This window comes from Xenopus tropicalis, chromosome 4 (assembly GCF_000004195.4).
Source record: "Xenopus tropicalis strain Nigerian chromosome 4, UCB_Xtro_10.0, whole genome shotgun sequence".
Classification (NCBI taxonomy): domain Eukaryota; kingdom Metazoa; phylum Chordata; class Amphibia; order Anura; family Pipidae; genus Xenopus; species Xenopus tropicalis.
Genome location: NC_030680.2, coordinates 99,380,127 through 99,407,143, shown reverse-complemented (window position 1 = coordinate 99,407,143; position 27,017 = coordinate 99,380,127). Strand labels below are relative to the sequence as shown.

At 38.3% G+C, this 27,017-nt stretch overlaps 1 protein-coding gene across 2 annotated transcripts in view; it reads left to right on the top strand.

Moving 5' to 3' along the window:
- Positions 1-4,104: 4,104 nt before the first annotated feature.
- sec16b (SEC16 homolog B, endoplasmic reticulum export factor) overlaps positions 4,105-27,017 on the top strand; it is an 89,107-nt gene continuing 66,194 nt past the window's right edge. Inside the window, exons 1-8 of one of the 2 annotated variants that reach the window (XM_031900967.1) lie at positions 4,105-4,257; positions 8,239-8,382; positions 8,933-9,257; positions 11,213-11,319; positions 12,384-12,465; positions 21,537-21,606; positions 21,885-22,005; positions 24,422-24,579. In XM_031900967.1, coding sequence (XP_031756827.1) covers positions 8,962-9,257; positions 11,213-11,319; positions 12,384-12,465; positions 21,537-21,606; positions 21,885-22,005; positions 24,422-24,579 — 834 coding nt within the window. In that variant the 5' untranslated portion in view covers positions 4,105-4,257; positions 8,239-8,382; positions 8,933-8,961. The remainder of the gene's footprint in view (positions 4,258-8,238; positions 8,383-8,932; positions 9,258-11,212; positions 11,320-12,383; positions 12,466-21,536; positions 21,607-21,884; positions 22,006-24,421; positions 24,580-27,017) is intronic. The other variant, XM_031900966.1, reaches the window with a different exon arrangement.

The window sequence follows — 27,017 nt, the reverse complement described above, 5'->3', positions numbered from 1 at the left end:
CCATTTATTCAATATGACTCCTTTAAAGGACATGTAAACCCCCCCACAAAAATTTAATCAGCCTCTTTAAAATCTTTCAATACCTGCCACTCCTGATGTTCAAACGTTAATAGTAAGGCTACAGCATCCCCTTAGGAACTTCTCCTCTAACCCACTTGGCCCGCTCCCTTAGGAATTTACTTTGACTGTTAGCTACTGAGCTATCTCCACTCTACTAGCCAATGAACATATTGCATTGCTGATTTCCATATAAACTCTGCTCTTGTTGTGCAGTCTGCTGGAGAAACACTCTTATGTGTCAGAGAAAATGGCTGCTATTGGTTTTAGAAAAATGTGCAAACAATGGGTATATGCAATTTAGGTGGTAGAGATGTGCCCCACCTTTATATGTAGTAGGGTTTATATAGTAACATAGTAACTTAGGTTGAAAAAAGACATACGTCCATCACGTTCAACCATAATGCCTATATATAACCTGCATAACTTCTACGTGATCCAGAGGAAGGCAAAAAACCCCATCTGAAAACTCTCTAATTTACCAAAGAGGGGAAAAAATTCCTTCCTGACCCCAAGATGGCAATCAGACCAGTCCCTGGATCAACTTGTGCTAAGAGCTATCTCCCATAACCCTGTATTCCCTCACTTGCTAAGAAGCCATCCAGCCCCTTCTTAAAGTTATATAATGTATCAGCCAGCACGACTGAGTCGGGGAGGGAATTCCACAACTTCACAGCTCTTCTTCTAAACGGAGTGGGTGCCCTCGTGTCCGTTGGAAGGACCTACTGGTAAATAAAACATTAGAAAGGTTATTATATGATCCCCTTATATATTTATACATAGTTATCATGTCACCTCTTAAAGGGAAACGAAAGGTAAAGTCACTTGGGGGTGCCAAAATGTTAGGCACCCCCAAGTGACTTTAACCGCTTACCTCGTACCCCGGGCTGGTGCCCCTGTTGGGAGAAAACAGCACCAGCCCGGGGCACCTGGAGCGCAGCGCTTCCGTGTTCTGGCTTCCTCTTCCTGAATGCCAGCGGTGGGCGCATGCGCAGTAGAGTGAAAAGCCGACTTTAATGTTTAAGTTCGGCTTTTCTCTTTACTGCGCATGCGCGCGCAGCGAAACGAGAGGAAGGAAGCGCCGGCAGCTACCCCGGGCTGGTGCTGTTCCCTCCTCACAGGGGCACCAGCCCGGGGTAAAAGGTAGGTGGTCAAAGTCACTTGGGGGTGCCTAACATTTTGGCACCCCCAAGTGACTTTGACTTTCTTTTCCCTTTAAGCGCCTCTTCTCCAGTGTAAACAGACCCAACTTGGCCAGTCTTTCTTCATAACTGAGACTTTCCATTTACCAGCTTAGTTGCCCTTCTCTGGACCCTCTCTAACTCAATAATGTCCCGTTTAAGCTCTGGAGACCAAAACTGAACAGCATATTCTAGATGGGGCCCTACCAGCACTCTGTAAAGGGGAAGAATAACACCCAGCCCAGATTGCCACTTGGTCAAGATCCTGCTGCAAGGATGCCACATCCTGGATAGAATTGACCTATGTCCTTTAAAGAGGTGGTTCACCTTTCAGTTAACTTTTGGTATGTTATAGAATAGACAAGACTAAGCAACTTTTCAATTAGACTTCAATATTTACTTATTTTAGTTTTTGACACATTTCGGGCAGGCCATTAAGGCACATGGATGGCGGGAACCAGCACTTACCAATGGACAGGCTATAATCAGGATGGAAGGCCACATGAATCAAGGACAAACAAATTATAAATGCCAAATTTTTAACAAAAACTGTCTTGGGGAAAAAAAACCCAGAGTGAGTAAGCACATGAGGTTTCAATTATGATTGCTCGGGCCCAAAGGCTTGAGCAATCATAAATAGGGCTCCCAAAGTAGAATGTGACTTTACTTTCAGTTACAGAATTTGCCCTGTTTAATGCAAGTGTGGTGCATGTAATGCTGACCCAGTAGCCCTTACACATCATAATGTAATGTCCTGGAATGTATAGAATACGTCAGCAACAACACCTGACCCACACACAGTCACGGAACCTACAACACCTGTGGCCTGATGGAATAAATAAGCTTTGGTGTGGAGAAATGCTCCACATCATCACACACATCAAAGTGAATTAATACAGGTCTTGATGCAAGAGAAGAAAAAGTGAATGGTAAAAAAATAAAATATGGTAATATTTTTATGGGCCTTTGGGTTGAGCATTATTATCTTTGGAGGGTTACATGTTCACATATCCCTAATGTGTAAGTATGCTGAAAGAACAAAAGTGAGTGGACGATGCGCACACACAGGTTGGTGTGCAGTGGGAGGAAAGGGCCTGGAACTAGAAGTACGTAAAAGAAGAGGTACCTGCCTGGTGCCCCTCCAGGCGCCCTAGGCAGGTGCCTCCTCTGCCTACCCCTAGTTCTGGCCCTGAGTGAATACAGTGCTGCTGAACAGGCAGGTGTGTTGCTCCCAGCTCTACACTTGATAACCTCTTATAATTTTCATTGTTAAAAGAAAAATTTCTTCTCTAAGAAAACATTGAGAAAAATTGAGAAGTCCCTTTTAATAATGGTAGTGTATGGTTTTCATTATTTTAGAGTGCACACTTTCTCTTTCCTCCTTGAGGTATAAGGCTGATGCCTCATGCTTGCATCAGCCTTCTTTCTTTCCTGCACCCGGAACCATTGCATCGGCCCGGGTGAAGGCGCATGTGATGGATATGGCGCTGAGATGCTGAATTTGCATTTCAGTCATTATCTGCCGCTTGTGACTGCACCCAAGCCAATGCAATAGGTCACGGTGCAGGCAAGGAAGAAGGCTGATCAGTATGAAGAATACACTCTGCAGACCTTTATTATTAATGAAAACACAAAGATGATGGTTAAACTTTACTTCAAATTTTAGTCACCTTTATCGGATTCCCATTGAAACAAATTGTAACTTGACTGTTGTGGTTACTCCTGGTTCACATTAAAGTGCCTCACTAAACTGGATCCTGTGAAAAGCTGATTACTTACTTATCCAATTTGATTTCAATCTGTAACTGTTACTCACTGTTTGCTTAGTGGCCACATCTTGGGCCTTCGTAGCACACATCATTTCTCTGAGGGGGGATTTCAATCTGAAATTTCCTTAGTGTGGGAACTGACTTGAAGGATGAAAATATTATTGTGGCTCACTATAGATCCCTTACTCAAGGCCTTACCTTGAATATGTAGTTAGTGGTGTAACTAATAAGGAAGCAGACCCCATAACTCTGGGGAGCCAGGGGTACATGCTTTTTTCTCTTTGCCTTATTATACAATGAAAGAAAATGGACTGGGCACCAATTGAACATACCCAATCGAAGTGGGCACCAATGGAACATACCCAAGGAACAGATAAAAGGGGGGGGGGGGGGAATAGTAAACTCTAAGCAAAATATACTTATTAGTTCCAGCATGTTGATAATGATGAACTTCAGAATGAGCAGCACTAATACACTGAGTACATGCAACATGGTACAGTTTATTAATATATTGAATAGTTACCACATGGTAATGAAATGCAGAAATGCACTCAGGCCTGGAATGGCAATCTGTGGATTCTGGCAAATGCCAGAGGGGTTGATGTAAGATGCCATAGGCAATCATTATTTAGTGGGTTGGTAAAGGACAGTTTGGGCCACAGTGTAGTTGAATTCCAATCTGGACCTGGATGCACTCAGTATTAACTTAATGTCCAAATTTTGAACTTTGAAAAGTGGTTACTCCACCACAGAAAAGGTGGTCATATTAAAATAGATAGAGAGCCTTTGCCCCAACATCTCCTCTCCACTGTTATATAGTAACAGTCTTGTACTGAATAGTTACACTATGGATTAGAGCCATGCCATAGCATATATTCATAAATAAAGGGAATGAACCAATTTCCAGTATACAGCAAATTTGTAACTTCTCTTTCAGAACTATAATTCCTTAGAGCAGAATTCTTTACATAACTGGCCATGTACATTAATAGCATCTTTTGATAACAGTAGTACATTATTTGGTCACAATTTATTTTGCCTAAAGAATCTATTGGAATGGAAGAACAAACAGCAAGAGAGCAATCGACTGGAGAGTTTCCCACGACCTTCTCAATATGGCTACCAGCAGTCACTTGAGAGCAGCGCTTTTAGGCTTCCGAAGGGTTCTTCAAACCGTGTACAAATGGTTCCGCTAGATGACGTGGCAGTGGAAAAGACGCTCTGGATAGGAGTTGAACACGTACGTACCTGTAAGTTGGTGAGAAAACCTGTCAGTTCACCTGCAGGGTTTAGTGCAGTGTAATTATAGTTCCGCTGAGCTCCGGCTGCAGCTTCGTTTTAAAATCATATACCCAGCAATAACGCATGATGGATTACTTGGTTTGAATACCATGCAGAAAACGAACTCACAAATGGAAATGTTTACAAAGAATGCAATAAAATACTCATCAGCAGCTGTCATGGCGTCGTTGCACCATTTATATTTAAAACGTGTTTTTACTAAAGGTGTTTTTTTTTATAAATATTCATTTTTTTGGCAAAGGTATAACATGTTACAACAATAATAATAATATAAATAATAAAATACAAGTCCAGGCTTGCTATGTAAAAAAATGTAAGTGCATAAAGCTTTTGGATTTTTTACTGATATCCTCACATGTGCTAAAAGATCTGCTGACTGACACTTTCAGACCCAGTAGTACATTTCAGTTGCCTTTTATTTTAGACCGCACTTTTTTACGACTTTGTTCCCTCTTTTCCATTTTGAGGTAAGTTCATTGCCAGTTTTACCCAATGTGATGTTTGATTATAATGCAATATTAATAAAGGTTTTTACATTCATTTGAAATGTGTGCCTTGGTGCTGTCTCTGTTGGTGCCGTTAGTGTTCATGAGGCCTGCATACAAATCTGTACTCCTAATTTGCCTAACCTTAACCTCCTACCCTTTTCAGGTTTGGCCAACACTTGGACTGAGCCCTTGCCTGCTCCCACCCTATGGGACAGCCATCTCCCATAGACTCAATTTTAAGCAAATAATTCTAACTTTTTAAAATGAACTGGAGTGCTTCTGCACTGCCTGAGGCAGCTTTTGCGACGCCACCCCCGGAATTTTGGTTAAAAAATGTAATAGGATTGTTTTTTTGCTGCCCCTGATAACTTGCAGGGTGCTGCTGCTTGAGGTGAGTGTCACAACTCCTCTTATAGGAGCCCCACTGAAAATTATTTCCTTCAATTATTCTGTAGTAATAATAATCATTCACATTAATGCTGGCGTGCTAACTTTGGACTTTTTGTCGTCAAGTTAGAGGAGATAAAGTGCAGGTGACAAAATGTCTTATCTGCCATCACTCAAAAGAATTGTGTAAATAATAAAAATATCTTCTGTTGTAAAGGGAAATTGAAGTAAAGTACAAAAAACACTGTACACTGTCTATGTGTTACAGTATATGTTTCATGAAAGTATACATCTCGAGAGGAGAGGAGCTCCTATAACCTTACAGGATAATGTGCAGTTGAAGCTAAACTGGACTTGAAGCAGCGCAAGATGGTGCCCACCAACCCCATTGCATTGTTCTGCTTTTCCAAACAAGGTGCAGCAAACATTCTTATAAGCACGATTAAAACAAATCTCTTCTCCACTGAAAACACTTCTGTATGAACATATCCCTTCCTTCGTCCACCTGGAGCCTTTGTTAATAAGATAACTTGCAGCTCATTAGACATAGGTCTTTTCAATAAACTGTCAATTTGTTTTTATTGTGCTTGTATGAAACAGGATGTGGATATAGGATCACTTAGCCAGAAAGCTCCAAATTACGGAAAGGCCATTTCTCCATAGACTCTATTAATCGAATAATTCAATTTTTTTTAATAAAATCCTTTTTTTCTGTAATAATTAAACAGTATCTTGTATTTGATCCAAACTAATAGATAATTAACCCTATTTGTAGGCAATCCTAGGCAATCCTACTGCATTTATTTAATGTTTAAATTATTTTTTTAGTAGACATGGAGGTATGGAGATCCAGTTAACACAAAGCCCCTTCAAACAGAAAGCCCCTGGTCCCGAGCATCAGGAATGCATTGAATCCAGGATTCGGTTCAGGATTCGGCCAAGATTCTGCCTTTTCCAGCAGGATTCCGTGAAATCCATGCTTCTGGCCAAACCGAATTCTAAAAATCACGTGACTTTTTGTCACATAAACACGGAAGTTGAAATTTTTTTAATCCTTCAGTAACATAATTAGCATTTGCATTCTGGATAATAAGTTCCATATCTGTAATATACAGCTTTACTTTTACGTTCAGATTTTGTCTTGTTTAATGCAATAATTAAGAAAAAATATATATATTTTTTAATTACAACAATTGGCAAAAGATATTTTTAGCACAAGCTTGTTCACTGAGCAAATATTGAGAAGACGGATCTACTTTCCCCTTTAGTATGATGCACTGCAGACAAATAACTGTACCTACATAGTTGTTAGGGCTGTGACAGACAGGGAGATTAGTCCCTGCGCGAAAAATCTCCCTTGCTGCGGGCAAAAGTTCTTCCCGATATGCCATCTCACCAGCTAGAATCGCCGTTGGGATGGCATACGTGGTGCGGTGATTTGCTGAAATTTCGGTGCTGCATATGCCATCTCACCGGCGTTTACATTATATATTTATTATTATATATTTATCTTAAAGGAGAAGGAAAGGCAAAGTCACTTGGGGGTGCCAAAATGTTAAGCACCCCCAAGTGACTTTAACCGCTTACCTTGTACCCCGGGCTGGTGCCCCTGTTCGGAGAAAATAGCACCAGCCCGGGGTACCTGGAGCGCAGCACTTCCTCCTTCCGCCTTCAGCTTCCTAAACTGCCAGTGGCCGGGCATGCACAGTAGAGCGAAAAAGCCGACTTAAATGTTTAAGTTCGGCTTTTCACTCTACTGCGCATGCGCGCGCAGTGAAGCCGGAAGGAGGAAGTGCCGACAGCTACCCCGGGCTGGTGCTGTTTTCTCCTGACAGCGGCACCAGCCCGGGGTAAAAGGTAGGCGGTTAAAGTTAAACAGTAACACCAAAAAATGAAAGTGTATAAAAGTAACTAAAATATAATGTGCTGCTGCCCTGCACTGGTAAAAGTTGTGTGTTTACTTCAGAAAGTCTACTATAATTTATATAAATAAGCTGCTATGTAGCCATGGAGGCAGCCATTCAAAGGAGAAAAGGCACAGGCACATAGCAGATAACAGATAAGCTCTGTAGAATACAATAGTGTTTTATCTGTTATCTGCTATGTAACCTGTGCCTTTTCTCCTTTTTTCCAGCTTGAATGGCTGCCCCCGTGGCTACACAGCAGCTTATTATATAAATTATAGTAGTGTTACTGTAGCAAATACACAACTTTTACCAGTGCAGGGCAACAGTACATTATATTTCTTTTACTTTAAAACTCTTTAATTTTTTGGTGTTACTGTTCCTTTAAAGTCACTTGGGGGTGCCTAACATTTTGGCACCCCAAGTGACTTTACCTTTCTTTTTCCTTTAAGGGCCTCTTAAGGCCATTGACTGAAAATAAACACATACAAAACTCTTTAATAAACCATTGATGGAAAAAAAGGAACTTGTTAAATGAACAGTTCAGTGTTAAAATGAAACTGGGTAAAATGGATAGACTGGGCAAAATAAAAAATGTAGCCAGAACACTACTTCCTGCTTTCAGCTCTCTAACCTCTTAGTTAGTCATCGACTTTAGGGATACCACATGGCACATAACTGTTCAGTTAGTTTGTGAGCATACAGGCCAGATTTTAAAGCAAACTGACCAGTTATGTCCCATATGGCCCCCCGCAAGTCACTGATTGGTTACTGACTGCATACAAAGCTGGAAGAAATGTTCTGGCCATTACATTAGACATCTGCCCACTCCAGCCTTTCTAGATTATTTTTTTTGCCTAACTAACTATATTGAAAATATTTTGTATTTTGCACAGTCTGTCTATTTACCCAGTTTCATTATTACACTGAACTGTTCCTTTAAGGATAGACAACCTACTGTCTGCATCTGTAGTGAAATTACATCTCAAAGAATCCCACCACCACAAGGATCCTGAAAGGTTGTCTATTGCTTCCCTTAAAATGTAATATGCAGATTCCATTCTTTGTGTACTTGATTTAAAATCCAGACTGGCTGTCTTACTGTGCTACAAGTAACCAGCTTACAGCAAGTCTCTGTTTCGCTTTTCAGCTGCACTTTGACCCACTGATAGCATGCAGTTAACTCTGATCCAGCAACCACTGTGTCTGTAATAAGGCACATTCATGTGGCAAATGGACTTTGACTGGGGACCTGAAAACAAGATACATTCAGTCTGTGTCTTTGCTTGTACAGGTAAGCTTCACACCTATCATTTCTCTTAGTGTAAAAGAAATATGAAGGACCTTTCTCTCAGTTTTAGTTATTGCAAATATAATGTTCTGTAGTGGGGAGAGTTAAAAAGTGTCAGGGTCCAGCACATAGTGGGAATGTGCAGTGTAGTAGGAATAGGTAGGAATAATTTTTGGAAGCTTGGTATCCTCTTGATTTTGCAGGCAGCAGTCCCTTCCTTTGGGTGAAAAGGTGGCTATTGTTTCAGTGAGGAATATTTGGGAAGAGGTTTGGGCTTGGATTCGTGAGTATAGTAGAAAGAGCCGGTAAATAAAAACAGTGGGGAAAATAACCTCAGGAATGTAATTTAGATTGTTGTATAGCAGGCTCAGCAAAATTAAATGGTGTCTATAGTAGCAGCAGGGCTAATGGCCTCTAGGGAGGGACTGTGTTTGTGGGATAGCAGGTTTAATAGAGTGGCAGTATTCCCTTTGTAGCTATGGTCATAACAGCCTCTGATAAGGGACTGAGGATGTGGTAAAGCAATCTAATACATCTTAAGCATCATCTATAGGATACATGTAAAATATTTGTTTGGTTGCAATGGACCGTGGAGCTCCACCTTGGGTCAGGCAGTCTCAAGGCAGGCCAGATGCTGAAATGGATCCTTGGAGGGGATTGCATCCTCATGACATTCCTCATCAATTAAGTAACAGTACATATGGATATTACCCTCAACCACATGCAAGAAGTGGTCGGCCCCCATGGCCAGCCCCTTGGATGGACTACTATTCCCAGCATTCAGCAGCAGCACCTTGGTATGAAAATTGGGGTAGGCCAGCCTCTCAGATGGAGACCACTGAAAGAAGTAATACAGTCACCTACAGGCCACTGTCCAGGTGAGATATTTTGTTTTGATTAAGGGGAGACTAAAAACAAAAGTGTAACTTGCACCACAGTAACCTATGCCAAACAGTTAGTCATTTGCTTTATTACTCTGATTGCATTGATATTAACTATTTGCTGATATGTTTCTGTGTTTATTGCATTCTTGGCTGGTACATTTCCTCTTCTGATCTCTTCTGTCTGTAAAAAATTATAGCACATATCAGCACATACAGCAACGTTGTCTATTGCAGGTTTTATGCTGTTATTTTCTTATTAAAAAAACATTATACTCTACTTACATAAAGTAAAATTTTTGTGTGAGTCTATAGTTATTAAAAAATGCTTCATAGAGAGTGAGGGCCATTGCAGCACTTAGGTGAGTATAAAGTGCTGTGGAATATGTTGGCAGCTCAAATATGTGTTAATAATAATAAAAGACAATTCTTTTGGTTTAAACAATAATTAATAAAAAGATAAAAAGTGGTATAAAAAGCCCTGTCCAAAAGAGCCTACAATCTATTTCATATGTTCACACCCACATTTTTAATCCACACCTAACTAGCCACACCTACATCAAGGACGGCAATTTAGGCTTTATATATGTATTTATCCCTTCTGTACTTACATATATATATATATATATATATATACAAGGAAGAGTGGAGCACACCCTATAGAGATTCAAATGCCTTGGATGCTGGATAAAAAGAGGAAATATATGGACAGAGAACCGCACACACAAGGACTTAGCAATAAAGTGAAAAAATGTATTGAAAAAAATCCAACGTTTCGAGTACCAACTGTACTCTTTGTCCCTGAGAAAGAGTACAGTTGGTACTCGAAACGTTGGATTTTTTTCAATAAATTTTTTCACTTTATTGCTAAGTCCTTGTGCGTGCGGTTCTCTGTCCATATATATATATATATATGGGTATGTACAGATGTACAGTAGCCCCCATATATTTATTTAAGCACAAGGACTAGTCCATGCTTACTCCTCTTCCTGCTTTTCTGTTCATTGTTCCCCATTTTTTTATTACTGTTCCTATTTTCTTTTATTTTCTTGTATTCTGTCTTTTTCTTCTTCTATACTCCCTGTAGTCTTTGCTTTCTTTTGCTTTTATTGCTCCTTCTTTTCAGTAGAATAGCACATATGCAGCCTATAGTATTGCTTTAAATTTAAAATTATAGTGACATTTAAAATAATATTGCTATATAAAAATAATAAGATAATAGTACATTAAAAATAAAAATATTTCTAAGTCTGAAGCAACTGGATTATGTCAGCAAAGTTTAGTACAATATTGCTAACTCTTAAACAACTGGACCTGATTAAACATTTTAGTTTCATTAGACATACCACTGCTAGGTGCTATAAATCATGATTTGGATGAATTAAAAAACCTTTATAGACATTTGTAGCACATTTGGCTTTTACATACTGCAGCACATATAGCAGAACTAGGGGTCAGTTTGTAACTAGGACTGCAACTGTGTGTTGAGCAGAACTTGGCCTCAGGTGCAGCTACAGTACATACACCTTTATAGTATTCAAGTATATTTGTTCTCTTAATAAGAGAATCCTGGGAGTATCACTATACGTATCAGCATCAGATCAGTGTACAGAGTTCCATTAAGCACTTTGCTCTATTAAGCATCCAAACATGACTTTATGGTCTTTGGCTTCTCATATGGTCTTTGCCAATATATCACATATGGTTACAGGCATATTTTCTTGAGGACATGCACATAAACATGAAGAGCATAGAAATTAAAGAAAGATAGATATCATAAACAGGATAAATATAATATTTTTTATATTTCCAGTTCATATCATTATATCACTATGATATTGTATTCACCATTTTGGAGATGTTTCTGTCACAGATTTTAATTTTAGTCTTACCTAAATAAAGAAATTGGTCTTTTATACCCCTGCTTTTCTGACTTAATACGTTTGTTTTAGGCAGGGATATGATGAAAGATATGCAGTTTATCAAAATACTGGCTGGGAAAACAATACCGGTGCAGACTATTTCTATGCCCACCCCAGGACTATGCCAAGAGAAGAAGGTACGGTATGAAACACATTACATTACTGTAACTGTTGCCTTGTTGACTACATCTTAACACTTCTGAAATGAACTCTGTTATTAACTTAAAAATATTATTACATTTTGTCATGGCTATCTTTGTTACTGTTCTTTTTCCCTCAGAATTCTATCACGTATTGAGCAAGTGTATAACAAATAAATGGGAAGTTCTGGTCCTTTGTTCTCTCAATGTGAAATTATTGTTATTTGTATCTACATACTTTTGAGTAATTTCCTTAGCTGAATATGTTCCATGCTGTTTTTTAACCATTTTTTAACCTTTTTTATATCAATATAAATGGGAAATTGGGCAGAGCATTAAAAAGATTCACATATCATGAAAATTATATATTACTTATGATGACGTGGTGCTTGATTATCTGCTGAGTGGTTGCATGAAAACCAAAGTGCCCCCTTGCAATATATTCCCTCAGACCTGGGATTGCCCCTAATATTATTATTGTGTTATATGCACAACTGCATTTGTAAACTCACAAACTCGGTAGATATACATCATTTGCATATAAATGCTTCTGGGTGACTACGTTTGCTAGTCACTGCCAGTCAGCTCCTGCCTGTGTTCCATACATGTGTAACTTTATAAGGCGCTACAAGGATATGCAGCACTGTACAGTCTTACAATATACAAGATTACACACAGGGAGGACAATTATTATATAATATATACAATAAATAAGTAAAGATACACATAGATTAATGCTATGTGGTATGAGAAACAGTAGGATAGAGGTCCCTGCCCTGTAAAGCTTACAATCTAAGCAATTTAATGTTGATTTAATGTGCTGCTATGGAAATGGTTTGCATCAAAAACAGGGTAGTGCTATAATTGTGCTTTCCAGGCTAGAATTGTCTTAAGAGGACCTGCACAGGCTTTTCAAGCAGTCATAATTGTGAGAGACAGGATTAGATTTCCTACATGGTGATGCTTGCACAACACCCAAAATATACCTGCCTTTGCTAAACAATCATGCTAACATACCTTGAACCCTAAATACCTGTAGGATTTCTGTATTTTCTTCACAGCATGGCTGAGAGAAATCCAAAGAAAGCAAACTGAACAGTGGTCCCATGGCAGGCCGCAGCCACAGACTGATTCTCATAAATGGTAAAGTGCTCTTACTTTATAACATCTTACTCCTCAACATCATTGTCATCATCGTTAATAATTATTTTATCTGTGCTGACAGTTTCAATTTGCTTTACAGCAATTTACATCAGCCCCTGGGCCCAGTACAGCTTTCACTTTCACACGCACATTAGGGCCAGTTTTATAAGGAGCCAGTTAACCTGTCTGTATATTTTTAAAGTTTGGAAAGGAAACACACACAAAAAAAACATACAAACCTCTTGCAGGTAGTTTCCAGACCTGAACTCAGGACCCAAGAACTGCAAGGCAGAAGTTCCACCCATCATGATGTACTGAAACACATTCAACTTGCATAATTCAAAAACTAAGTAAAATGTGCCTTATTTATAACCAAGACTATAGTGTAGAACTATAGTTTATTCAAAACAGAAAGATACCCTCCTGAAAGATGCTCTTAGCAATTACCAAACAAAACAGTTGAAATAATCATCTCTCATTTTCTGACATGGGCATAACTTTTATTACTGACAAATTAAATGCTTCCATTGCATGTATGTTTAAAGAATAAGTAAACTTTTTTTTTTTCTATGAGTAAAACTACTCTAAACAGCCTCCAGAATTACCTACCTTTGTCCCAGCATTCTCTCTGACCTGGTTCCTCAGTCAGAAGGCATTCTTTTTCTTTGCTTCCTTGTACAGAGTGAAGCCCCGCCCCCACTTCCTGTTCAGGTCTCTCATCAAAAACAAAAACCCGGCTAATGCACAGACTGGCTCCTGCTGCCTCCAAGCATGCGCAGAAGGCTCTCCACTCCGACAACCTTGTCGAATTGAAGAGAGACCTGAACAGGAAGTGGGGGCGTTGGTTCACTCTGCACAAGGAAGCAAAGAAAAAGAATACCTTCTGACTGAGGAGCCAGGTCAGAGAGAATGCTGGGACAATTCTGGAGGCTGTTTAGAGTAAGAAAAAGGTTTACTTATTCTTTAAAGACTATAACTAACCAGTGCAATGTCCACTTTAAGGAGAACTATTTTCAATCAAATAGAAAGGTATACCTTATTATTTGTTTTTATATATAAAGTTGACAAGGTAATACTAGAACAGTATGCCTTTAGTCTATTTTTTATTCATTTATTTCTTTGTATAGATTTTTATGTTTAAATCTGTACTTTCTAAGTTTGTAATAGAAATCAATATCAGTGTTATGAAGCAACTGGATAGCGGACTGGAGCCCACATACTGGGTAACATGAAGGCTTATGGAATTGTGGCATATTGGCAGAATTATAGAAGGCCACTGGCCTTAAACAGATAGCGCACACCCCCTTTTCAACATGAGCTCAATAAATAGGGCCTATGCTGAACTTACTTTTTGCCTTAAGATTATGTATGGTTTTTTTATTTCTGACACTAAACAAGAATACAGTTTCCAGTTTCCGGTCACTTTCTGATCCTGTAGAACAGTGATCCCCAACCAGTAGCTCGGGGGCAACATGTTGCTCACCAACCCCTTGGATGTTGCTGTCAGTGCCCCCAAACCAGGGAGTTAATTTTAAATTCCTGACTTGGGGGCAAGCTTTGGTTAAATAAAAACAAGATTTACTACCAAATAAAGCCCCCTGTAAGCTGATAGTGTGCATAGAGGCTGCCTAATAGCCAATCTTAGCCCTTATTTAGCTCCTCCATGAACTTTTATGATGCTTGTGTTGCTCTCCAGTTACAATTGACTGTGGCTCATGAGTAAGAAAGGTAGGGGCCCCTGCTGTAGAACTTCGAAGGCGCTGATAAAACGAATTACCAGTTCACCTAGAAGACCATGATAATGAGCTGCTCAAATGCTGCTGCTTAGAGAAGGAAGGGGCTTGTTCATAGAAAGATAAGGAGCCCTGAACAAATTGCCCTGCTTATAAAGGGAGGGGGAGGGGGGTTCCGTTAAAAAAACCCAACTTTCAAATTAGTGCTTTATAATGGCAAAAAAATAGGAATCATATAGGAAAAATTATTTTTTTTAATAAAACAATAACTAAATATAATTTCAGCACAAGTTGAACATCAGTGGTGGTTAGATAAAATGAACCATACCATTCAGGAGGCAGGCTGGGGAGCATGGGACTTGTATACTGCATACACAAACCATCAATAAACCTAAACATTATTCATTTAAAAAACCTCTTAAATGACTTTTAACTCACCCTAGCTAACCTTAACTGTTCTGCATTTTTAACCAAGTCAAAAGCAAGTAAGAAAAGGAATAATTCTATACATAGCTATCCTAAAAGTCAGTGCTTTATTTGTAATGTAATTGTGAGCACTACTTATAAATAATATAATAAAAAATAGTAATAAATAAATAATAAAACTCATTTCAAAGGTGATTATACAACACAATTCTATAATCATTTCAAAAAACACTTTTAAACTGGTCAGGTTTGGCATGACCTGGGTACTGTTACCAGCTGTTCCCTGTCTGCCTTTTATCACAAGTAAAATACAGGTATGGGACTTATTATCCAGTATGCTCAGGACCTGGGGTTTTCCGGAAAAGGAATCTTTCCGTAATTTAGATCTCCGTAACTTAAGTCTGCTAAAAGTCATTTAAATATTGAATAAACCCAAAAGGCTTGTTTTGCCTCCAATTAGGATTCATTATATCTTAGTTAGGATCAAATACAAGGTTCTGTTTTATTACTAGAAAGAAAAAGGAAATCATTTTTAAAACTTAGAATTATTTGCTTATAATGGAGTCTATGGGAGATGGCCTTTCCGTAATTCGGAACTTTCTGGATAACGGGTTTCCAGATAAGAGATCTATTTATACTTTCTTTTTAGGCATTCATATTTTACTTAACCGAAGCTGCGTGTGCATTTATACCCTTTGTTCAAAGAGAGAGAAAAAAAAAGGTAACAAGAGAGAAAGAGAACAGCAAACTGGGGTAAAAAATTATACAGCAGAGGAATAAAAAAGAGGAAAATAAGTTTGTGAAAAGCAAATACTGTAGTAAAATGGCTCAGTGTGAAATAAATGGGAACATATAGGGGCAGATTCAGTTTGATGAGAAGGATTTATCTCCTAATTTAAATTCAGGATTGTCTCACAGCGCCAGATACAATTTAATGAGAAAAATTTATGTCAATGTTTATTCACATGAAAACTTTGTTAAAGTCTATGGGGGAAAAAAAATTGCATTAGGAAAAAAACTTTTTTCCTCAAATTAAATCTCATGCATAAGTTTTCGTATGATAAACCGTAAAATAACGTTTTCTCGTTGATTTGAATCTGTGCCTTTGTTGCAAAAGAAAGTGGAAAATGGATGTAATTATAATAGGGTGAGAATATGAATAAAGAATAACAAAGCTCTTAAAGAAAAAGAAATAGTAAGTTTGAGAGCTGACAAAGTAGGAATGGAGAGACATGGCAAAATTGACATAAAGTGAAGAAGTATGAGTTTGCTGAATAAGAGTAGGAGATAAGGGAAGTCTGGTAGAGATTTATTGTTGCAGTCGGTAGGTTCCTGGTCTGGGGTTGGCAATCTAAGACTAAAGGTGGCCATACACATTAAGATCCGCTTGCCAAGGTCGCCAAGCGAGTGGATCTTTTCCGATGGGTGGGGGATATTGGGTGAATTCAGGCTAATTTGGTTGTTTGGCCCAGGGGCCATACGATCGAATTAGCCTACACGTTCCCTGATATCGTCCACCCGTAGGTGGGGATATCGGGTGAAGATCCACTCGCTTGGCGACCTCACCATGGGGACCTTTAGGCACCGAAATCGGCAGCTACAATTAGCCTGTGTATGGCCACCTTAACCATTTAACTGCCAGCCGTTTTGAACAAAGTGGAACTTCTTCTGCCAGACAGTTTTTGAACATTTTGCACTGTTTCACTCTAGGGGCCTTTCCTCGGGGGGACTTTCAGTTTACCCAGGAAAACTATATATTGTTTATTTCAGGACAACCTAAGCTTTCAAAATATTTTTGTGTAATTCCACTTCTGTAACAAGATATAGGCTTCTAAATGTCTAAAAAATGAAAAAAAATAACATAAATGTCTAAATGTGAAAAAAAATAAAATAAAATAAATAATATTTTCCATAATATAAACACACCAGAAACAAAAATTATTTTATGCATGAAAATACAACTGATTTGGAATGTTCCATGTCTCCTGAACATATGCCAATACCAAATATATATAGTTTTATGGATATTTTTCACTTGTATAGGTAAAAAACTCCCAGCAGTACACTACCAAATTTCCAAAGCACTGCTCCAGAAAGCTGCATACTTTAGATTTCAAGGTCGAAAATTCCACTAACAGAAGGTTTATCCCAGAAAATTATACATTTTTAGAAAGAACAGATTCTGGGGAATCCAGAATAGGTAGAACTGTCTGTCTACTCCAAACTACCAAGTTGCAATGCTTTCCTAAAGTTATTGGTTTTTATCAAAATTTGTGAAATTACTTAAAAATCACTTGAAAGCTTCGTGTCTATAGTATCTTATCTCCTACAGGACATAAAGTAACCAGATAAAATACCCTAAATATGAATGCCAAGGCTCCACTGAACAGTTTGATGCCCAATATGTATAGGTTTACCTAAGTATGTGGCAGGTAGGGGCCCCAATGTGAACATACCCCCATATAATCAATCATTTCTGTTATTCCAGCTTCTGCAAAATCAACACATTTACATCATTATATGTAGGATAATCTTAAATAAGGGTAAAAATCCTGCCGTAGCTTCCAGTGTATTCAGTGAGTACTCCTCAACAGGTAGCAGTCCCCGTGCCGGCTGTACACATTTCAAATTCAAGTATAAGTAACCTGGAGAGTACACATGTTCTCAGTGAAACCGTGTAATTTTATTGATACATCACAGCACTTAGGTTTACCTAAGTATGTGGCATGTAGGGGCCCCAATGTGAACATACCCTATACGATCTGCCATTTCTGTCATTTCAGCTTCTGCAAAATCAACACATTTACATCATTTTGTGTGGGATAACGCAACAAAAAAGTATGCTCACCCCCAGAAAGCCATATATTTTTGGAAATTACACATTCCCCCGAATATAAAATGGGTACCCATGTCTTTCTACTCCAAAGTACCAAGCCGCAAAGCTTTTCTAAAGTTGGCAATTTTGATAATATTTCTGAAAATCCTCTCAAAGCTTCCATATTGCAGCATCTTATCTCCCAAATAGCATTTGGTACCAAGATAAAACACCCTAAATTTGAATGCCAGGGCTCCACTGAACAGTTTGATGCCCAATATGTATAGGTTTACCTAAGTATGTGGTATGTAGGTGCCCCAATATGAACATACCCCCACATGATCTATCATTTCTGTCATTTCAGCTTCTGCAAAATCAACACATTTACATCATTATATGTGGGATAAAGCTAGTAAAAAGTACACTCACCCCAGAAAGTCATCGATTTTTGGAAAGTACACATTCCCCGAAATCTAAAATGGGTACTCATGTCTTTCTACTCCAAAGTACCAAGCCGCAAAGGTTTCCTAAGTTTGCCGATTTTTAAGACATTTCCAAAAATCACCTCAAAACTTCCAATATGCAGCATCTTATTTTCTATAGGTCATTAGGTACCAAGATAAAACACCCTAAATATGAACCCCAGAGGTCTACTGAACAGTGTGATGCCCACTGTACATAGGTTTATCAAAGCACATGGCAAAATATACCTTGCAAAATATACCTTGTGCACACTAGTTTCATGGCTTACCTTTACCTAATTCATAAACACATGGCAGTTTTATGTGGGATAGAAACTGCAGAAATGTAGGGTGACCCCCTGAAAACCATATATTTTTGTAAAGTACACGTTCTGACAAATCCAACATGGGTAAAGAGTCCTTTCTACACCAAAGTACCAATCTGCAAAGCTTTCCTAAAGTTAGTGGTTTCTATGACATTTCAGAAAATCGTCTAAAAATGTTGCAATTTGCCGCATTTATCTCACACACTTATCTTGCATACAAAGGCAAATCACCCCAAATAAGAACACCAGGGGTCTACTGAACAGTTTGATGCCCTATATTCATAGATATACCAAACTATGCACAGTACAGGGGAGTACAGGGGGAGTACAGGGGCACCCAAATAAAAAAGGACATATGAATTTTCACATATGATGCTCCGGCTCATGCAGTTTTTGTACCCGGTATGTGTATTATGTGCCATAAGACCCCCTAACAGTACGGAGACCCTAGAAAACCACACATTTTCCGAAAGTACACATTCTGACAAAACAAAAATGGGTAAATACATCTTTCTACTGCAAACTACCAATCTACAAAGCTTTGCTAAGCAGAATTTTTTTTATAATATTTCTGACCAACATAAAGCACTCTAAATATGAACGCCAGGGGTTTACTGAACAGTGTGATGCCCAATATGCATAGATTTACCAAACTACATGGGGTACAGAGGAAGCCAAATTGAAATACAGCAGACAAAATGTCCATGTGCAAGACAAGTAACAAAGAACAATATGAAATGCAATAAAATTGCTAAAATCCAAAAAAAAAACCAAAACTAAAATCAATGTTTTTTTTCCTAGTGATATCTGCAGTCAGAATTACAGTTTGAGTATTCTGGCTTGGGCAAATTAGTTTTACAGACAAAGTCGAGCGAACAACAATTATGCATAACTGAAAATGCAATAAAATGACTAAAAATGCACCAAAATCACAGAAAATGTAATAAAAACACCAAAATAATACACAAAAGGTATTGCGCAGTGCGGTTAGCAAATACGCTATCTGCAATGGCAATAAAACATGTGTGGGTGTGTTTGTGTGTGTATGTGGCACTTACCTGGGGTCAAGGAGCTGAAGATCGCTGGAGATCGCAGGAGGGAGACAGGAGACGCAGGGACAGCAGCTGCAGTGGTTAGTGGGCGGCATAGGAAGCGGAGGGGGGGGGCGGAGGGGGAAGGGAAGTAGGGGGGGAGAGAGCAGACATGTAGATTCTACATGCTGGCTCTTCCTATGGGGCCCCTTGGCGATTGTGCCCCAGGGGCCACTAGTTACCCCCCTCTGCTCCTTCCCTAGGGGGTTCTTTATCTTGCGTTCATTCTCTGCACTTGGATTAAGTGCTGAGCGCAGAGAACGAGCGTAAGATAAAGAAAACGTAGCTCCTACATGCTTGCCGTTTAACATCTTTTTATGCCAGCATGTAGGAGCTACCTGCTTGGCAGGGAAAGGGTTAAAGGAGAAGGAAAGTCTGAAAACAACATTAGCTCCAAATTACAGTCATGATATTATTAGTAAGACATTGCCCTAGCTTAGCTGTACCTTGCTTTGTTAACCTTGAAATCTGCAAAATTCTGCCCCAAAACCTGGTCGCAACAAAAAACGTGTGGGCATGGGGAGTGGAAAGGGGAAGTGATGCAGGCGCTTTTGAAATGGCGATGCCAGCCATAAAAACGGCGCAAATCTTTCAAGAAGGATTACATCAGTAGGAGATCTTAGCGAAGGAAATTACAGTACCATTTTAGGAGGCACCAGGGGGCTTTATCTAAAGGTGTGATAATCTTCCAAGGCCTTTCCTTCTCCTTTAAGTAACTGTAACACTGAACTATTCCAGCTGCCCATGCTGTATAAATTTACAGTTAAAAGGATACTGACACTTTTAGAAAACCTCATTTTGTGATCCCCAGGAACAAATTTCCAAGCAACCACACAACTCAAAACAGCGTTTTGGAAAAAATGCCATACCTAGAAAATTTGCTGCTAAGGATCACATCGTCTTTAGATTTTGCGTCACTATTTAATATTTGTTTTAATAAAACCTTGTATGACCATCTTCTCCTTTTTTAAGACGCATGAGCAATCCAAATTCTGCCTGCTATGCTAAGGGTTGCCACTTCAGGATTCTGGGCAGAGGGAGGAGCGATAATGTCGGGAACAGGTGGATGATGTTTTATTGGTGGGCCTAGTAGATCAGGGGGCAGTATTATTAAGTGCCGATCAGCATTTGCCTAATTTCCACACCATTCAGTTTGAAGTTCCAGACTGGTGACAGACCTAGCTATGCTCTTCTCGCTCAGTAATTACATATACGAGACTGCAGGTATCAAGTAAATGAGAGTGTGTGTCCCACAGAGTGTGCATGTAAATAGCCGCACGCCTCAGTACTCCAAGATGGACTGCTGCCTTTTTTAGGCAGCGCTTATTTCAAAAGCGGTCTCTGGGGAAAGGCACATAGGCTCTCCCACACCAGCCCCCTACTTTGCTCATGATTCACACATAAGGACTCTGTCCTTACCACAAGTGCTCTGTAGGTGAGCACTAAGGGCGCACTCTTGAGCCTCTGAGTGTTTTTGCACTTGCGCCAAGGGGACTGATAAATGATCCATATAATTAATGTTTGCTTAGAAAAGCAGGGAATGAGCCAGATGGAACATGCAATATATGCTGCTCAGTACATCCTTCCTTACTTTTAAAGGTGTTGTTCACCTTTGAGTTAACCTTTAGTATGATGTAGTGTGTAATATTCTGAGACAATTTGCATTTGGTCTTCATTTTTTATTATTTGTAGTCTTTAGTTTTTTTTCATTTCCAGTTCAGTGGAAATGAAAAAGTGAACTACCCCTTTAATTAATCAGTTGTAGGCAATCCAAATGCTCATAACATTTACTAAAGTTTGGTGTATATGCTTATATATTTATAGAGAGAGACAGAGAGAGAAAGAGAGAGACAGAGAGAGAGCATATATATTTGTAAATTTGCCCTTAGTGCATTAAGCGAGTGGAAGAAAATCAGTCAGCCATTGTACATTAGATTACATTTCTTATATTTTATAATACATTTGGGTTTTTTTTATATGTTGTATATGGCTGTAAATATTGAGCAATAAAAAAACTAATCTTGCTTGTCTATTCTGCCAAGTCTGTTACTGGAGCACATCATTTTTAAGATATATAATTAAGTTGCATTCTTTGGCGTGGAATGGTTTAGGGGTGTTTATATTCCATTTTGTAAATTTTGTTTATAATTTGATTTTAGGTTTTTGTGTGGCATTTAGAAAAAAAAACTTTATTATGACTAATAACCTTATGTACACAGGATTCGGGGCTATGGTGATAGCTGGGTCCTAAGTCAAGAACAAGATGGTGATGTGTTGGACAAACCTGAGGTGAGCCATTATTATCCAGGGTTGAAATCTACTTTGCATTTCCATAGAAGCACAGCCTGGTTATTCTAAGATCCGCTGACATTCTTATCTTCAACCTCAGTGCTTTGCACAGCTCTTTATTGCTTGTTTTCTAATATCATCTCTCTTTGAATTGCAAATCCAAACAAAAAAATCATGTTTTACTTGTTCTTATCTAATGCATTTATTTAAATTTATCTAAAACATACTTGCCTGCATCTTAAGCATCTTTATTCATATACTTATCTTTTTCTGCTCAGTCACAAAGTTCAACGGCACCTAGTATTTTATCTCAGTACCGAGACTCTGGGATGTCATCTAGCAGCTATGAGCTAAGCCAGTACTTACAAGACTCTGATCCATGGAACACAATGCAGGGAGGTAAGTAGGACACAGCCTCCTGTTAGTGCACACATTTTCACCTATAGTTACTTTAACAGAGCTGCTTAATCAAATATACCATTTTTGATACATGGTATATTACACTTTACCATGCAGAATTGGCAAGGGAAAACTTATGCTGGCATAGATGTGCCAATAAGCGTCTCCCCCGATGGGATTTGTGTTATAATTATAACCCATAACAAAAAGCCAGAAGTGGGTGAGGGCAGTGGTCTGACAACTTGCTTGCAGAGCTCCACTGGTCATAAATAGTGCTCTCCATAACAGGGACATCACTCTAGGTTTTCACTTTTGCCTGCATAAGTCCTATCATAAGGCTAGTGTCACATGGTGTGGATTCTCATTCTGTGGAAAACACAGGCAGAGGATCCGCCCCCTATACACAAACAAGCTTTTGATGAAATTCATTAGGAAATATGAGAGTATAATGACCTTTTTAAAAAGACACTATGCTGACCAATTTTAGGGTTTTTATTGTGTAAATTACACAGCTGTGTTGAATAAACCAAGACTAGTCTTATGTGTCCAGAAAAGTGTGAAGGGAGCGCATATATAAAATGAAACAAAACAACTGATAGTGTAATAACGTTTTAAACCTTTGTTCAGCTAACAAAGCCAATCACCTTATTGTGAATAATAAATATTAATATATCCACCAGTGTGCAATAACTCTAAAGGCTCACCGGAAGGCGATGAAATCAAGCTCTACAGCGGGAGATCAAGGTTAGATGTAGGCGAATCCACAGTTCAAACAGAAAGAGGAAAAAACGCCAAATAGTGTAACATCGTTTAATATAAAATTTCTGCTAAAAATAAAACTACTTACAAAATGTAGAAGTAAGCAGGCGAAATAAAACTCAACGCGTTTCGCGCACCGCGGTGCGCTTCATCAGGAGTAGAATAGGAGAAGACTAGTCTTATGTTTGAAAAATGCTTTGTTAACAAGTTAACAGTTAGCAAAACCAAACAAACATTTGCTATGATAGTAGGAAATTTGGAAGCAGTCATCAGCATTTTATCAGCATTCCTTTTATGTTGTTAGATAAAATATTATGGAAGGAGAACTAAAGCTTTTAAGGGTGTTCATATACACACCAATATTATTATACAAAACAAAGTTTTGTACAATAATCTGTGTGTGTGTGGTTAGAGACGAGGCGACCATTATCGGTTAAAGCCTTGAATATCCATTGTCTCATCGATTATGCAGGACTGAAAATTTTGATCAAGCACCTTTGAAGGCGCCCAAACATTGTAATGTTAATGCTGAATAGTCAGATAGTGGTAAAGAATTCTTTTGTTTTTATCTACATATCTAATGATTCAGCTTCATATCTAATAATTCAGCAGAGTAGATGAAAATCTTTCTTATGACCAGTGGTCGTGGGAAAGATCGTAGTGTGTATGGCCACCTTTAGACCCCTTTTCACATGGGGCGGATTTTTGGCCTGCAGATAAATGAAGGCTGAGAATCCGCCCCTATGCTTATCTTAATCTTATTATTGTGCCTGCACCCAGAGCCACTGCAACGGCCTGGAAGCAGGCACATGAAGCAGATTTCATATGCAACTGCATATATGAATAGTGATGAGTGAATCTGTCTGTTTCTCTACAGCAAAAATTTCTGAAAAATCTGCTGAAAATTTAATGAAATGCGGCTACAGTGTGACTTTTTTTTTTACGTGTGTGACTCTTTTTTATGTTGCTGCACAATTTTGCAGTGACTGTCACTTATTTGCTGTGACTTTTTTTGACGTGACCACGACTTTTTCCGCACTCTGTGAATTTTTGTTGCATCCATTTTTTTGTGACTCATTTTCTGCTTGATAACTTGCAACAACCCCTAAGCTTAGCTTGGAAGTGTCAATGTGATTCTAATCCAAAATGGTGATTTCCTGTCAAACTGTAATAATTTCTACTGAAATGATGCGGAAGCATTAGGTTGGTGCAGTAAGTTCAGTATATAAAATATTCTGCATTTCTAGCCATATTTATTCTTAGGGCACTTATTAAGGTTGTCTGACATAAACTTAACATTTGTAGGCAAACACAGTGCAAATAAACCTTTCAGCTCATCTAAGTCAGTTCAAAATACAATAGAGGGAAGATTATGGTGGCAGTTAATCCATGTTTACAGAGCTGGGCAACTTTGCGGTTCACCCAAGGCACACACCCTCCCTCACATGCTTTTCCCCTACAGTGAGTTGTGGAGTCGGTGGTGGGGAGCAGAGTTCAAGAGAGGAGTTGGACTAGCAGGGATGTGAACGCATTGCAATGCCATGTTCCTCTGCTGCCTACCCCTAGTTCCGTCCCTAAATGTTCAGATAATACAGGATATGGTGAATATTCCTGCTAATATATTAATATACTTCTACTGTGTTACTATATTTATTAGAAGAGATGTCGGAATGCACTCCTCAGCCAACAGCTCCTTTCAAGTTTTCTCTCCCACATGTCACTGTGTGCTTTGGTGCCCAAGGGCATCTAGTCAGAGTGTGCCCCAACTTTCCAGATGAGGGACAGCCTGCACTTGTGGAAATACACAGCCTTGAGGTAATTCAGTAGATTCATTCATTTCCTGCAGAAAATACAAATAAAGCTGTTTTATAAACAAAATAAAAACCAAAATCTGAGAATTTAAAGAAGTATAACATATTGGGCATTTCAGTTTTAATCCACACTCACCAGCACACCCTGGCCTTTCCACTCTGTTCCGCCTGGTGCACAGTATTAGGAGAGACTTCGGCACTCTCCACCACGATCCAAACAGCACAAAAATACCAGCACAGGACTTAATTTAAGCGGGATAAACCCTGCTGATTTTTAATAGCATATGTATATGGTTTGCTACTATTAAAAATCAGCAGGGTTTATCCCGCTTAAATTCAGTGCTGTTGTGCCGGTATTTTTGTGCTGTTTACATTTCAGTTTTAACAATTTTCTTTCCATGCTAAATAGGTTGTTCAAAAAATGAATCCCCACTGGCAGTTTGTAGTGGGCATTAACAAATCAGAATGGTGATATAGCCCTGCACTGCCTCTAAATTTCAATCAATCCCCATAGCGTATGCTAGCGTTTGACTTATTCTGGCAAATGTGTACCTACATTGATAATTGTGCCAATTTGTTAAAACCTTTCCTGACAATTAGGAAGGTGTTGAAAAATAGAGGAACATGGGGGATCAGAGATAGGTAATGTAAAAGCATTGGGCAAATACGTTAATGGAAAAATTATAAAGAGCATGCAAAGTCAGTGTTATGGTAGTTGCTAAAAGAAAGGTTTCACTGAAAAATCAACTAGATAGTTTCTTAATTCCAGTAACTTAAACAATGAAACATAATGGAAACTGTTTTCAGGATTTGTATACATAGTTTTAGGAATTATCATGAAAAATTAATATAAGTTTTACTTCATGGAAATTAGAAGCTTATTAAATGTAGCCAGTAAAAATATGTTATCTTTATCATAATCACGTTACTTTTCACTATCTCCCCATTTCAGTATTCTGTCTATCTATATGCATCTTTGTGCCAGAGTCAGTTTTTTGATGCACAGTTTGCTGTAATACATTATTGGTAAAAATGCCTTTGACAAAAGGTCTGTATGTAGAGAGACAGAGGTTGTAATTGAATATTACCATGATTGCTTCAGATATGCCACACAATTTTGATTTAATTAGATTTGAGAAGTTTTCTAGCCATAAATGTTTGATTTAATTAGATTTGATTAATGTTGTTTTTAAACTTGTTTTTTTACTTACCTGAACCTGTCTTTTACTTCAAGGTAGTTATTTCATATAATGAAATATATATTATTTATTATACTGAGTTTATTCGATTTACTATTATAAAACGAATTTTTTTTAAATACTTTTTTGCACTGCAATACAATCATCCTTGATAACTATATTCATATTTTCTTGTGTATTCTTTCAAATTTCTATAAATAGTTACCTTTTAGGTTTCTTACAGTTAATACCTGATCCCTAAGGTAACAATCTGCTTTCATAATACTTGTATAACTGACTGATCTGATTTCTGTCTCATCTGTTACCAAATATGTGTATTTTGTAAGAACAGATTTAACAACTTTATCTGTTAGAAATTCATTACAGTTTTATGGAGAACAATTTGGGCACCAGTACATAGTAATATTAACTCTACAGTAGTTATAGAGAGATATTTTCAGTAAATTATTTATATTCATTATTATTACATTGATTATTTTTATCTGTTTCTAATGGAGGAATGTAATAAAAGTTGTAAATGGAAAGAAAATCGCACAAATAGCAAAAATTAGCATTTTGCAATGTAATTTTCTTCATTAGACTGTTATTGCATTGCGAACTTTAATTGTGCATTGCAAACTTTTTAAGGCATGCTTGAAGGTGGCGTAATCTTTTAGAGCAAACAACTTTTTCATTAAGAAGTTTTATTACATACACTGTACACTGCAATGTTTATTCCACTGTCAGAGGCGGTTGCTAAACAGTTTCCGTGTTCACAAAAGCTATACAGGTATGGGATCACTTATCCGGAAACTAATTATCCAGAAAGTTTCCAATTACAGAAAGGCCATCTCCCATTCCATTATAAGCAAATAATTCTGAAATTCTAAAATGTAATTATAAAACAGTACCTTGTACTTGATCCTAACTAACATATAATTAATCCTTACTGGAGCCAAAACAAGCCTTTTGGGTTTATTCAATATTTTAATGATTTTAGGAGGTCCAAAATTACGGAAAGATCCCTTATCTGGAAAACCCCAGGTCCCAAGCATTCATAACAGGTCCCATACCTGTATTAAATTCGTACACAGAGGCATACATTTTCTCATGGAAAAACTATTTGCAATGCGAAAATGTATGCCTCTGTACAAACAAATTGCCTCTGTGCGAATTTTATATGGGCTTTGCGAATACGGAATCTCTTTAGACGACTTCCAACAGCAGAAGAGAATAAAAAAATTATGCCACCTTCAAGCATGCC